The sequence below is a fragment of the Denticeps clupeoides genome, chromosome 7, assembly GCF_900700375.1.
Source record: "Denticeps clupeoides chromosome 7, fDenClu1.1, whole genome shotgun sequence".
NCBI classification, from domain to species: domain Eukaryota; kingdom Metazoa; phylum Chordata; class Actinopteri; order Clupeiformes; family Denticipitidae; genus Denticeps; species Denticeps clupeoides.
The window spans coordinates 13,296,586-13,311,834 of record NC_041713.1 but is presented as its reverse complement, the minus strand read 5'-3'; the positions used below and the strand labels follow the sequence as shown (position 1 = coordinate 13,311,834).

At 42.4% G+C, this 15,249-nt stretch overlaps 1 protein-coding gene across 1 annotated transcript; it reads left to right on the top strand.

Annotated features, from left to right (window-relative positions):
* The first annotated feature begins 457 nt into the window (after positions 1-457).
* clcn7 (chloride channel 7) lies at positions 458-13,008 on the top strand. The gene is made up of 25 exons (XM_028987742.1): positions 458-683; positions 1,085-1,159; positions 1,731-1,796; positions 2,003-2,068; positions 2,139-2,271; positions 2,413-2,522; positions 3,381-3,461; positions 3,700-3,762; positions 3,992-4,075; positions 4,164-4,257; positions 4,456-4,520; positions 4,614-4,730; positions 5,206-5,260; positions 5,373-5,433; positions 5,505-5,646; positions 5,784-5,877; positions 6,469-6,638; positions 6,731-6,782; positions 7,046-7,173; positions 7,277-7,362; positions 7,432-7,564; positions 7,869-7,928; positions 8,783-8,959; positions 9,057-9,137; positions 10,004-13,008. Exons 1-25 carry the CDS (start codon positions 573-575, stop codon positions 10,088-10,090), a joined length of 2,391 nt encoding a protein of 796 aa, XP_028843575.1. The 5' UTR covers positions 458-572; the 3' UTR covers positions 10,091-13,008.
* Positions 13,009-15,249: the final 2,241 nt, after the last annotated feature.

Genomic DNA, 15,249 nt, shown 5'->3' with positions numbered 1-15,249 from the left:
GTCTTAGCTTTTGTACTGTATGGCCTAAGAGCTAAGAGCTCACCACCTTCAGGAACGTGTACCATTCTCACAATATTAAATTTAGATTTACAGCATTTACAGCATTCTCTACCTCCTTCATTGTCATATATATAGGCACATTTTCATTCAGGGTCATTTTCCCCCTGACTGAAAACAAAAAATCTGCCTTGTCTTACCCTGGGTGTTCTTATTGCAACTCTGTGCTACAAAATTTTAACGAGAGCTGGAAATAAATCTCATAAGCGTATTAACGTTATTCGGCTCATGCCTACTGAAGCCAAGAATCTTTACTGTGGACCTGGCGCCAAATGGGACTACAACTGCCGAGCACTCGTTAAGCGACCACGCAGTAAAAACTACATTTCCCAGAGGCCTGAGCGGATTTTGGCCCTGCGCGGTACCCGTAAAACCGTCACGAGCTTGTTTTATGATTGTTAGTCATGGGGACCGACTGCCCTGGATAGTTTTGCCGGCCTCGCTTTTTTCTTTTTTTTTTTTTGGGTGTAAATTATTTTGTTTTTCGGGGAGCGCGAGACCCACTGGCCGTCAGCATGGCCAACATCACCAAAAAAGTGTCGTGGTCCAGTCGGGACGATGACAGCGCCCGTGGGGAGGCTACTCCTCTTCTCAACGGCACCGAGGGGGTCAGATACTCGAGACAGGTAGGTTACGTGGCGTGTTAGAAATGCGTGCGCATCTACACGCTTTATTAATATCCCACGAACCGTCGGGGGTCTTTTCACCCTCGCTGCTGCTTAGTGTACATGGCGCGAGGAAGGCTGCTGTTGTTTCGCATGCAAATGTTAAGGAAGCGGCCCGTCGTCTTTCCTGGGAACTATGATGAACTAGTTAATTTAATAAGGCGAGCACGATTTTCTCCTCGCTTTATTTAAAGACGCACCAGTGCCCTGCGCCGATTGTCTACCTGGACACGGGATCGCAACAGGGCAGTTTGGAAAGTCCAGTTTCCTGCTGTCTAGTCTTGTTGCATAATGTTAAAAAAACCACATTTCACAAGTGGACTCTTAACTGAGAGTTTGAAATGAAGCAATGACTTTTGTAGCTTTCAGGGGGGAGTATATTCCGCATAGGCAGGCTGAGCACCGTGGACTTGGAGGAAGAGATCACACCAGAGGAGGTAAACCGAGAGAATCCAACAGACAGAATAACTGTAAAAAAAAAAAAGTCTGGGCGACACCATGCATGCCATTGCATATTCACTGTACAATATAATATGCATTTTTGTATATTGTTATATTTAAAAAGCCTTCACTTTTATTATTATTATTATTATTATTATTATTATTATATGTAACTTTGTTCCGGAATAGTAAAAAGTAATAAGCGAAGCCCACTTCCATGTTTTCTTCCATTTTAGTTGCCGTGACTGTGCAACAATGAACTCCCAGTTTCTCAGATGCTGCACTTAATTGATGAACTCTTGAGGTTTTGGGTTGCATGTCATGCCCCTGAGTGAGACGAATTAGAGAATTTAGACATTTCATTATTCAATCATCAGTCATCTGCTTTGTGGTTATTCTGTATGGCCGCCCTGACTCATTCAGGCCCCGTGGAAAGTTCTATTTCTGAAAGTTCCATTGTGACTTTTTGAGTGGATTGCACTGTCTGCACAGGAATGATTTAATGATGTTTTTGAGTAAACCAATCAGTTCCCAGTTCATTTTAGATCTTTTATCTACTGTACACAGGACTCAGTCAGAAGCAGACCCAAGGAGATCCCCCACAATGAGAAGCTGCTTTCACTCAAATATGAGGTAATTGAGAGGACACGGCCTTCCCTTCCATTTCCGGTTTCACGGCTTGAATCTGTTGTGCTTTGTCTTTGTCTGGTGTTGGAAATGTAAGAGGAAATGTATTTTTTTTGCTCAATTAATGTCAATAATGTAACAAATTATTGCTAATGCAATAAACGTGGGAATAATTACTAAATCCGCTATGATTTTTGACTGTCTGCCCTCAGAGTCTTGACTACGACAACAGTGAGAATCAGCTGTTTTTGGAAGAAGAGAGGCGGATGAGCTACGTGGTGAGCACAGCAGTTGAATGCATGGAAATCATGGTTGTAGAATACTGCTGTTGGAATTCTTCATCTTCAGTCTTTCAGATGTCTGGAAATAAGTCGGTGGGTTATATGCGGGCTCATCGGTTTCCTGACTGGTCTCATCGCTTGCTTCATCGACATTGTGGTCGAGCACCTGGCAGGCCTGAAATACCAGGTTGTTAAAGACAGTATCCTTTATGAACCACACAGTTTAATACGATTTACTTGCCTCATCCATTTCCCTGTATCAGGGCTGCACTGGAGCTTTCTTACGGCTGCGTGAACTCTTTCTGTTACGATGACAGACAGCCTTGACTTTCTCCTGCCAGATATTGAGAAGTTCACCGAGGTGGGGGGTCTCTCCATCTCTCTGATCCTGTGGGCAGTGCTGAACTCCGCCTTTGTGATAGTGGGAGCTATTATTGTGGCTTATTTTGAGGTAAACCTTTATTTGGCTTCCAGTGTATTTCTCCTCCTCCTTTAGAGATTAGGGCTAAGTTTACCTGTGGTTATGGGTCATTTCTTCTCAAGTGTCCGAATGCTCCCACACAAACATCTCATGTGAAAAATGAACACACTTCCCAGTTTTAGCCCTGTGTCATAAAGTCAGGGTAATTTGTTAGCATCTGAGCACCTTAATTGGCCATAAATGCTACACGTGTACAACACCACCACAATTTCAAATGTTACTTTTTTGAGCATACATCTAATCTTTCAAACTGTCAACTTTATGCTGGTGAATGTTGTTATTTTCTTTCTGTAATGTGGCAAAAACGGCACCAAATTTATTTGATCAATTTCTAAACCTTAATGTCTGTTCAGTACGGAGGGGAAAGAGTCCAAGATACACACATGTGTGCTAAGGTGTATGTGCAACATCAAGCCTCCGACTTCCACAGTCCATCAAATATGCTGCCATCGAGCATAGAATAGAATTTGAGCAAAGTCCCCGGAATTCTATGGTAAACCAAAAGCACACATTTTTAAGTCCATGTTCTACAAGTAAAGGTGCCAGCTTTTAAACCTTGAAAATAGGAAGGACTCACAGATATTTTTATAGATACAGCAGCCTCCAAGTGGCTCATCAGAAAAAACTAAAATATTTGTTTTATGCCTAAACTATTAGGAGTTAAAATATAGGAAGTGTGCAAACGTCCTGGAATTGTTTTCAGCAAATCTGACATGATTGAGTGGGAGCATTCAGGCTCTTGACATTTAACAGAACCTCGAAAGTTGCCGTTGGTGGATAATTTTAAAGCGCATTTAATTCACAACAATTCTTTATTTCCTCTCTTAGCCCATAGCTGCTGGCAGCGGCATCCCACAGATAAAGTGTTTTTTAAATGGTGTGAAGATCCCTCGTGTGGTTCGCTTAAAGGTAACATTCAACATAGTTGTCACTTGCTTACACAAATACACTGGGACGTAGGCACAACGTAGTTAATGCAATATGGATATTTTCTGTACATGCTGTTGTCAAGGCGTCAGTCTGAAAATCATGCTTTGGCTCCACTGATTCATCGAGTGTAATAGTGCATCAAATGCAATGTCTAAATACACAAAATATAAGTGTGCATGATTTATGTATTTCTTATAACCCAATATTTCTGTTGTAGACCCTCGTGGTGAAAGTGTGTGGAGTCATCTGCTCAGTGGCTGGAGGCCTTGCAGTTGGGAAGGTAAAGTTCTTCCAAAGGTCAACTTTTATTTGATCTTTTATCTTGTAATTTCTTTGCTTATTTCATGCAAAATGTCCTGCTGCTTAAACTTTCACCTTTTCTTTAATTAATCATATTATGAAGATCTACTGAAAATTATATTGCAATGTGGAAGCATGAATATGACATGATTTTTCAAGCATCTCAACCAGCTCTGTGTACCTGACGGTCTTGCCTCACCTACCTTTAGGAAGGACCCATGATCCACTCTGGGGCAGTGGTGGCTGCCGGGGTGTCACAGGGCAGGAGCACCTCGCTGAAGAAAGACTTCAAGGTAGTTTTTCCTCACAGATGACATCCGCTGCCTGCTTTGACCTGTGGAGCGTAATTTCTGACTATTTGCCCGTATATATTTTTTGCAGATCTTTGAGTACTTTCGCAGAGACACGGAGAAGAGGGATTTCGTGTCAGCCGGCGCTGCTGCCGGTGTGTCAGCTGCTTTCGGAGCACCCGTTGGTACGTTGGACCGTCTACTCTGGCAGTTCTTCTCACCACAGTTACACAACAAGGGACACGACAAAGTGTGACACTACCACAGTTTTCCATTTATTAAGTATAGGGCAAGTGAAATAAAAAGTCACGCTTTGAAGATGATGTCTGTCTGCAAAAGCTGTTGTGAGAGATAAAAAGGAAAAAAAATCTGCCTTTTGTTAGGTGGAGTACTTTTCAGTTTGGAGGAAGGAGCTTCCTTCTGGAACCAGATGTTGACTTGGAGGATAGTAAGTGAAGAGTGTGAAGCATCCATGTGTTTTCTTCATTCCAAACTTGATTTTATTTCAGTGAAATGATCCTCTCTCTCTTTTTTAATACAGTTTTTTGCTTCAATGATTTCCACCTTCACTCTGAACTTCTTCCTGGGTCTATACCATAACAACCCTGGTGACCTCTCCAATCCTGGTTTAATTAACTTTGGTCAATTCGAAAGTGATGTAAGCATCTGCTCTGCCTTTCTAGACCACCTTTCTGTTTTGTCAGTTCATTTCAAATTGCTTTCAGGAGGAGATGTAACTGTTTTAGGTATGAAATGGTGCATTTTTACTGCAGCAACTCTCACTGACATTTAAACATTCATCAGTTTCACTGTTCATTTATTCAGAAGAGGTTCATTCAAATATAAAGGTTTTGAAAGAAGCTAAAAGCAGTCCACAGTGAGCCTTTTGCATGTAATGATGTAAAATATTTCCGTGTTATGGGATGCCTGAAGGAATTATAGAAGAATGATTGTTTTGGTGGAGAACAGGAGAAACCCCCACAAAGCAGCAAGCTGTTAAGTGTGTCAGCTGATGCATGGAGAGTTTGCTACGCTCCTGTGTTAATGCATCATAACACTGCTCACACCGCGCCTCCTGACAAGCGTGTTGTGGGTTCAGATTTGTAGGTCTAAGGTCTTGTTTTCGTCCACAGCGTGTGGTCTACAACCTGTATGAGATCCCTCTGTTCATTGCTATGGGTGCTTTTGGTGAGGGGACCTGTATTTATTCTTATTTATTATTTTGAAAGTCAAACTGTCCTTAGATTCCCACGTAATAATAATGAAAAGTTATATATATATATATATTTTCTGGATCCAGGTGGATTCTTGGGAGCTCTATTTAATGTCCTGAATTACTGGTTAACGATATTCCGGATCAGGTAAGTTGGATATTCCTTAATCCCATTGCCTTCCATTCTGAACTCCATTCTGAAGAGCTTCTGTTCCGCAGGTACGTGCACCGACCATGCCTGCAGGTGATGGAGGCCATGCTGGTGGCAGCGGTGACGGCCACTGTGTCGTTCGCCATGATTTATTTCTCCAACGACTGCCAGCCCCTCAGTGAGGACCAGTCCGAGGAGTACCCCCTGCAGGTTAGACTAAACGTCAGGTCACAGACACGCCTGGTCAAATGAAGGCGACATGGTGGAAATTGCTCGCCGTCCTTTGCCTTGTAATCCTGGGGGGTTGTGGGTATTTGTCTCTGACTTCTGTTGTCTCGGTGGCGCAGCTGTTCTGTGCTGATGGCGAGTACAACTCGATGGCCACGGCATTCTTCAATACACCCGAGAGGAGCGTCCGCAGCCTGTTCCACAACCCGCCAGGTTTGTCTCTGAGTCTCTTTCTGTCTCTTGGTCTTGTTGTGTTGCTGGCATCTGGTTTCCTCTTGTCTGTCTGGACTTTTTCCATGTTGTTTTATGGCAATCTATACCCTGTGGAACATGGATGTGTGTGTGTGTGTGTGTGTGTGTGTGTGTTTGTGTTGTTTATGAGACAAGGTACTGTATGACTCAGCGGGTGATTTAGGAACAAGCACAGGAAATAACTCTGCTGGCACATCGCATGCACCTCCCACGTTCTGGAGAGAGAATGGAGCTAAATACTTTGCCAGAATCTGGCATGTCCACCTGAGCCCCCTCGACCCCAGACACACACACAAAAAAAGAGATGATATTATTTGAAATATAAACCTTAGACTGTTCTAAGATCGTTGTGTCTCGCTTGTGTTACACCACCCTCTTGTGTAAGACTGATGAAATGCATTGACGAGCGCAATATGAATTGTTGCATTTGTTAAAGATGCTTCATGAACTGTGCCGTTGACAGTGTTGCTTGATCAGTCTTAATTAAGTATTTTTGTAATATTATAATCCCGTGATATTTTTTTTAAAAAGATGATTTATCTTCTTTCTCAGGCTCATATAATCCATTGACGTTGGGAGCCTTCACGCTGACTTACTTCTTCCTCGCGTGCTGGACATACGGCCTGACCGTGTCCGCTGGTGTCTTCATCCCCTCCCTCCTGATTGGTGCAGCCTGGGGCCGGCTCTTTGGCATTCTGCTGGCCTACTTCACATCCGGCAAAGTGAGTGTAATATGATTATATTACAAAACACAGTACCTGAATGCATGATGTGCCGTACGTGCCTCATGCTTTTCTCCGCTTGTTTGTGGTAGATATGGGCAGATCCTGGCAAGTACGCTCTAATGGGTGCTGCAGCACAGCTGGGTGCGTACATTTACATTTGTGATCCATAGCAACTTCCAGTCATTAAGTCATTCTGTCCTTCTTGGTTCAGTGTGTTCTTCAGGGGTGCAGTAAAAACCACTCTGCTACTGAAATGATGAGATTGAAGAGAGCTTTATTGTTAACACGATATTCACACTTCAAGAATTTATCTTTTTTTTTTTCCTTCCTCTTGCTCTGTTGAAATCAGGCTGTCAGTGAATAGATGTTGAAGACTGTTTCACCTTTCATTTGCCTCTGGACAGGTGGTATTGTCAGAATGACCCTAAGCCTCACTGTTATCATGGTGGAAGCGACTGGCAATGTCACCTATGGTCTTCCTATCATGCTTGTCCTGATGACAGCCAAGATAGTAGGAGATTACTTTGTCGAGGTGAGGAAAGCCCTTTTTGTTTCCTTGTGTACATCTATTTATATACTTCAATGCTTCACTGTTGAACATGTCAAAAATGAACAAGGTGTGTCAATGTTAACAGGGCTTGTACGACATCCACATCAAACTCCAGAGTGTTCCATTCCTTCACTGGGAGGCCCCTGCCACTTCCCATTGGTTGACTGCCAGGTAAGTAGTGCCCTGTCCGGAACAGTCAGATCTGTCGAAGTCTGAGATCTCTTTCGTCACCCTTTACAGGGAGGTGATGAGCTCTCCAGTGACCTGCTTCAACAGGGTGGAGAGAGTTGGGACCATTGTGGATGTCCTGAGCAACACCTCAACCAATCACAATGGCTTCCCTGTAGTTGTCGAGAGTGCGGCCAGCGATGAGGTAGAAATTGGAATTGTTTCTTATTTTTTACTCCCATCCACTGTTTCTCAGTATGCCCTGGAAAATCAGTTTTGTAGGTTTGAGTGAAAATGGTGTAGGGTCCTGTTCTGTTGGAACTGCACTGTTGGGAAATGCTGTGTAGATAAAAATGGGAAAGGGAAGAGAATAAATAGATGTGTTCCAGCATAGAAGGTTTCTCTGGTTCTTTTTCTCCAGCCTTAATTGAAGTGACATTTATTGCTTAAGCTGTGGTGGACTGCCACCATGCATCCTCTTTTTAATCAGTGCATCCTCTTCCTGGCAGCCTGGGAAACTCTGTGGTCTCATCCTTCGTTCGCAGCTGATTGTTCTACTGAAGCACAAGGTGAGGAATGCTTTTCTTAAGAGTTATTGAGATTTAATAAATAAACAAATAATTAAAAAAAATATTTAAAATATGTACCACCTTTTAAATGAAAATTACAAAATAATGAATAGGTTGGTGATGTCTTTGGACTGGTTTTTCATTACTCAGTTCTTACAGAATACAAAGCTACACGTATAAACATATTATAAACACTACCATTCAAATGTTTAGGGTCATTTAGAAATGTCCTTTTTTTCCATGAAAAAAACTTAGTATATAAAAAAAAACTTAATAGTAATAGCCAATGTAGTGGACTACATTTTATGATGTACAACATATTGAAGTGGCCTGAAGTTAGGATGGTGGCCATTTTTAATGCTTCTTTAATCAGGCCAACAGTTTTCATCAATACTAAGATCATTTCTATAATCTGTGACAGAATTGAAGATGTGAACACAGCATTCCTTTGGAAAGTCTAACTGTTGCTAATGAAGTTATTGCATCGTTAAAAGCCATTTGGACCTAACAATTTTTGGACAGGATTTTTGACCCATTTGGGACATTAAAGTGAAAGTGAAGTGATTGTCATTGTGAAACACTGCAGCACAGCACACGGTGACACAACGAAATGTGTCCTCTGCTTTTAACCATTACGCTTGGTGAGCAGTGGGCAGCCATGACAGGCGATCGGGGAGCAGCAACCTTCTGATTATGGGACCACTTTCTTAACCGCTAGGCAACCACTACCCCCGAGTAAATGACCCTGGGTTTGAATGGTAGTGTTTCTCTGTATATCAGTATGTCAAGTCTTAAAAAGTGAACCGACGGTTTCTTTGATCAAAGTGGATGTATATACTGTACATTTTTTACAGGTGTTTGTGGAGAGGGCACGTTCCCGCCTCAGTCAACGTAAGCTGCAGCTAAAGGACTTCCGAGACGCGTACCCCCGCTTCCCTCCCATCCAGTCCATCCACGTCTCTCAGGACGAGAGGGAGTGCATGATGGACCTGACTGAATTCATGAACCCCACACCGTACACAGTGCCACAGGTCTGTCAGGGCGTCGCCCTCGTAAGCAGAGTAGCTCTGTACGTTTCAGCCAGTTGACATTTTGTAGTAATTAAGTGTTCCATGTCCTCTGCTGCAGGAAACGTCTCTTCCCCGAGTGTTTAAGCTGTTCAGGGCGCTGGGCCTCAGGCATCTGGCTGTGGTGGATGACGAGAACAGGGTGAGCAGGAGTGTTCTGTACATGTACGGAACGATGCCTATTTAAACCATTTTCAAATAGTCCGCTTAGTCCAATAATTGTCACTACATGCCCCTCCCCACCCCCTTGAGTTCAAGGTCTTCCTCTTGTTTCAGCATTCATGCCTTTTATGGTTCCTGCACGTTGCTTATTTTTATTTACGTTGTTAAGAGAGCTGTCGGTAAATTATGGTGTTCAAAACAAGAGAGTCTGGATTCTTTCAGAAGTGTTTAACAAATGATGGCGCCTTACAGGACGAGCCAGAAGCAAAAAAAAAAAGCACCACCCATTTACTTGAAATTACGACAATGTAGAATGTTGTAGAAATGTTGATTCTACATTTTTGGTGCAAAATAATCCTTGTGGGGGACCTTACTTACAATTTAATTTACCTCAAAAGTCAGTTTGCATGTTCAACACCATTTTAACTATACCAAACTGTATAGTTAAAAAAATAAAAACGATGATCAGAGTCCCTTTTAAATCAATTAAATGGATGTCTTAATTAATTGGGATTGGACTATATAATCGAACATGTATTATTGGTTTTCTATAGAAATAAGTAATTAAATAAAGACCAACATTTGAGCTAAAAATGTTTTTTGGTATTAAACATTATAAGGACACTATAACTCTAGATGGAATCACTTTTTTTATTACATCATTGAGGTGTCTTTCTGAAAGTGACCATATTTGAATTGGAATAAATCCATCCCATGTACCTGCAGCCATTGTCCCCATTATCAGGGCTTTATTTATTTATCTGTTTATTTTAAAATCTTTCAATTGGACATCTGTGTGGGCACACTGCCTCTCTTTGACAAAAGGCGTATCTCCTGTCTTTAAAGGTGGTGGGCCTAGTGACAAGAAAGGACCTTGCACGGTACCACCTGGGCAAACACGGCCTGGAGGAACTGCATCTGGCGCAGACATGACGGGCACACGGCCCACCTGCTCACCCGATGCCTGACCAGTCGAGTCCCAGCGATGCGCCACCGGCCTTCAGTGGCCACTGCAGATGTTATCCAGTGCCAGACCACACAGTGGACATTGCGTAGATTTGTTGTTTCAGTCAGCTTTAGCAAGGGCTCGGCCATTTCGGAGAGAGAGGATTCCACCCATTTCACGACCCCGTTCAACGCACATTGTTTTTGCTGTTAGATTTGCACTGAATAATTATGCATTTATTTATTATGTTTTAAGGTCGCTTGGCAGTCTGGGGACAACTGGCCAAAACTTGCCAGTACAGAACGGTTTGATTCACCAGACATGCATCAAACTTTCTTCGTATTTTTCCCCCATATCAATCTGATCTAAGTTATGATTGTTTTATCTTCATCTTTAATAATGATTGCCAGTGATGTTTTGGGCCTCTGATTTCACGCTTTGCCTTCACACAGAACCATTTGAAATTGTGATTCAGTTCCCCCTCATGTTCTCCATGCAGAGTGATGTTCATCTAATATGTGGCGTATCCGTTTTTTTTTTGGTCAGGCCTGAAGGCGCATGTGCACGTCTGTCTGTGGTTTGTTCATGTAGTCGCACACAATGATTCCACAGTTAAGAAGTGCGTTCAACCTGCTTTTCTCATCACCTTTTTTTAATGGTACTAAATTGCATTGATGTTTAGATAAATGGTCAGACAGACTTTGGTACGAAAGAATAGTTTTTAAAATCTTTCCCGATGAAATTTCAGACTTGGGTGAGTCGAAAAAAAATCTCCTTTTTGTGAAGTTTGACATTTTTCTTCTGGGAAAAAAAAACCCAAATAAAAAGGATTTCTAAAACAGAAGGCTGGTTGAAATGGCCCTGAGGATTGTGGACCATCCATTGTGTGGAGGGGGAGGCTAAATCCAAATTGACATGCAGGTTGAAGGGAAAGTGAAGTGATTGTCATTGTTAAACACTGCAGCACAGCACACAGTGACACAACAAAATGTGTCCTCTGTATTTAACCATCACCCTTGATGAGCAGTGAGCAGCCGTGACAAGTTCCCGGGGAGAAGCGTGTGATGTTGGTGGTTTGCTCAGTGGCACCTTGGTGGTTTGGGGATTCGAACCGGCAACCTTATGATTATGGGTCTGTTTCTTTACCCACTAGGCCACCACTGGGTGACTTCTGGGACATTATTTATTACAAATGGATAGCCATTGATTGTTCAATGTGAAAGGTTCCAAGATGTCATTGCTCTGTCCCGATGCCTGTCACATGACGCTGCGAATGGATGAATACCAGCATTACGTTCAGGAACGCTTCAATCGCAACTCTGGACCTATACAACGTCAGCCACATAGATGTACAATCCTCTGTTTGTTAGCTGGGTCACATTAACACCTTGGATATTTGCTGCAGCTACCTTTTACTAGTGAAATAGAATAATTAGTACAAAACTTTGTACAAAGAACATACTTTCAAATACTTGTTGCAAGCGCTCAGCAAGGTGCAATCTATGGTTTGGAATCATACTCATTGTGGCTGAATACCTTGTGCAGCCTGTAATGCACCACGCAGGCAACTGCATGATGATCGGAATACACCCGAGGTTGGTTTCCTGTTCTTGAATTAAGTCTAGTCCTATAGTGTTTTATAGTGTTTACAAAGTGTTAAATTTAGTGTTTTACAAATGTTTTGTGTGTTAATAAAGTTAAAAGTTACCTGTGTGTATAGTATGTAAATGAAAAAAACAGGTTTATAGTGGTTAAACAAATATGCTCAGCAAAGTCTGTTGGTTTGTACAGTAATAATCAGTGTCTTCACTGCACGTGTCTCAGGTGCTAAAGAGATGAGAGAGGTTTAAATGTTAATCTAAACCTGCAGCTTCTCATAAGCCTCTTTAGGCCACAGTTAGCCCTGTTCTAAAGCCTCGTCCCTTCCGCCCGTTGGGGAAGTACACTACCAGTCAAAAGTTTGATCACAACCACTCTGTAGCCGTTATGGACAGTCAGCTGAAGCCATTTTGAAGAATCCATTTCAAGGATTTTTTTTTTATTGCAGGAGAAAGTGAAATATGTGTTAATATGTGATTAATCCGTTTTTGGAGTTGCTTCTTTTTACTGTCATGACTACTTTGTTCACTATTGTTGTCATCAAAGGCCGCTTGATGAGAAGCTGATTAACATGGGTGATCAATTATGAAGTGTTCAGCATTTCTGGACTTGTAAAAATCATCCCTGTTGTTTACAGTTACAGAATTTTTCAGACGCCGACTTACAATCAGTAGTTACAGGGACAGTCCCCCTTGGAGACACCCAGGGTTAAGTGTCTTGCTCAGGGACACAATGGTAGTAATTGGGGTTTGAACCTGAGTCTTCTGGTTCACAGGCGAGTGAGTTACCCACTAGGCTACTACCACCCACTGTTGTTTAATTAAAGGTGGTGGAGAGAAGACTGCCATCACAGCAAAAGCTCCCCATTTTGGAGAGACTCAGACGTTCAACTTTCTGCCTTGTTTGCAATTTTTTTTGTTTATTACATAACCTCATGTGTCTTATTTCGTAGGCCTTGTTTTATCATATAGAAAAATGCAAGACCCATAAATGAGTAGGCGAGTCCAATTTGTGACTGGTAGTGTACGCTGAAGACTCCAGAGGCACATTGTGGTAGACCAGCCATGTACACAGAAGGGTGTTGTAGTGGTGTAGTGCACTGTGTGTGTAACCGACTGTTGCGTCGCTCTTCATCCTTGATCTCTTTGCTGGACAGACGCCCAGTTCGTTTGGTTTTGAGTGGGGTACGTTCATGGATCATCACCACCCTGCTGTTGTACACAGCTCATCAAAGAGGGGGAATGAGTTAGATGTATGACCCGCAGTGTGTTTGCTTAAAGCATTAATAAAACTCTCTTTTTCTGCCTTTCTGGGACCAACACGTTTTTTTTAGTCAGTATTATTTACTCAATCCATGGAAAATACGCTGGGATTGGGAAAACAAAATAGGAAGTAGATTTCAGTCGCTGCTCGAAAACTCCAAAATGCCCTTGAACATCAGACAGGCCAACTCCCTTCCTGCTTTTAAGAGCTCCCTTGAAACACATTTTTTAAATCTGTCTAAGATGTTGGATTTTACCGGTTTATTTGTTATTTTTTATGGTTTTTGTTTGCTGTCTCTCTCTTTTCTCTTTGTCTGTGTAAAGTACTTTGGTCAACTTCACATTATTTCAATACACTGTAATACACTGGGGCAGTGGTGGCCTAGCGGTTAAGGAAGCGGCCCCGTAATCAGAAGGTTGCCGGTTCGAATCCCGACCCGCCAAGGTGCCACTGAGGTACCACTGAGCAAAGCACCGTCACCACACACTGCTCCCCGGGCGCCTGTCATGGCTGCCCACTGCTCACTCAGGGTGATGGGTTAAATGCAGAGGACAAATTTCACTGTGTGCACTGTGCGCTGCTGTGTATCACATGTGACAATCACTTCACTTTATTTTACTTTACTTTACTGTATACTGTTGTACTGACAATAAACCTATCTTGCATTTTGAACTGCGTTGTTTTAAAGTGCTTTATAAATTTTATTTATAAAAATTGAATTTGATTTGTGATTATATTTATTAGGAACACACTTTAATTAAAACACTCACTGATCTTCATAATATATTTTTTTAAATAAATGATCTGGAATACAGAACGTATCAACCATTCATTCCAGGTAAAATCCCTGTACCACACGTCCGATAAGGCTGGAAGTCAGCTGGCACATGTAGGGCTGAGGTGACGTGACAAGAAATTAGGAAGTAATCACATCTGATGCCAGACTGGTCCCAGCTCATGTAGGCGAACACCACCAAGGGATCTGATGACCATGATACTTGGCTAAGATGGCCAAGATGAAGTAGAGTGATTGTGATCATGTGCATAGCATTTGTCAATGCATAGGATTTGTCAACTTGCAGTCACTAGTTAAAAGGGCAGAAATATTGCAAATTATGTTAGAGTGTAAAGCAGTGGACAATAGTAAAAAACATACTATTGAATAATATGTTACTAAGCCTTCAGCCAAATTTTATGTCAATATAAACGTATTAACTTTTTTTTTTTAAATCTCCTGAAGTGTTGAGGGCATGTCTGCAGAAGGTACTGTAGCCATACCCCATTTCTCAAGTGTCAATTATAGCTATGAGCTGATAAATGGATGCGTTGTCTAGCAGCTTTATTGGGTGTGCGAAATCCAGAGCCCACAACATTGGAGTTATGAGGCCCTTACGTTAATGCCACGCCACTGTGCACACCCTATTATTTTATATATATATATAAAAACAGAAGCCGAGCTATTCCAAGTTCAGTGGCAGAATACTCAGGGCACTCAGGGCATTACAGCGATAACAGTCAGACCAACAGTCTGCCCTCTAACTCTGGGACCAAGACATGTCAAGCTCATTCACAAATCCTGATCAGTAAGCAGATTGAGCGCTACCTGCAACCAGTTGCTTTGGGAAACTTCTAAATGTTACAGCTAATACCACATCTGAGAGAGGATCGGAATAGGTTTTGTCCTCAGTAGATAGAAGGTACATCAAAACGGAGGCTGCTCACCTTTATCCCATTTCTATCCCGAAGATGCGGGTGTCTTCCACAAGTGGTTGATGAGGGACCTTCAGCCCAACTCAACACCTATCCCATTTCAAATCTCCCACCTGTCTCCATTTTTTGGAAACACTGGAATCAATGGAGAATGTCCCTCCAGTGGAGGAACAGAGACTGAAGAACCTGATGAGCAACACTTTTCCTCTTCTCTTTATGCCTATTTTGTTTTGGCCACATGTCTGTGGATTGGCGCTGACTTCTTTTCTGTCATATAGTTCCATGTCAGGTAGTGGCCACACGTGACACAAGACGCGGCTCGGCACTGTTAGTTTCTCTAATGTGCTTAACTGCTAATTCCCATCCAGGGAAAATGTGATTGAGCACAAATGAGCCACAGCATTTTAAACAGATCAAAGCAGCTCCACGGACGCGGTGTATCCAGGGTGGAACGTCAGCGGTCCAATGCAGAGCAGCACCGGGGTGAAGAACCATGACTTCTGCTCCAAGGTAACCACTATCATCCAGCCAACCCACTCTCCGTTCATGGGTCTCTGGCGTTCCTCAAGGAGGA

Excerpts from the sequence above, each read along its gene's own strand:
- clcn7 (XM_028987742.1), top strand. The coding sequence starts at position 573 with ATGGCCAACATCACCAAAAAAGTGTCGTGGTCCAGTCGGGACGATGAC. Across the intron at positions 3,763-3,991 it reads GAGGCCTTGCAGTTGGGAAG|GAAGGACCCATGATCCACTC; the intron begins GTAAAGTTCTTC and ends ACCTACCTTTAG. Across the intron at positions 5,878-6,468 it reads CCTGTTCCACAACCCGCCAG|GCTCATATAATCCATTGACG; the intron begins GTTTGTCTCTGA and ends CTTCTTTCTCAG.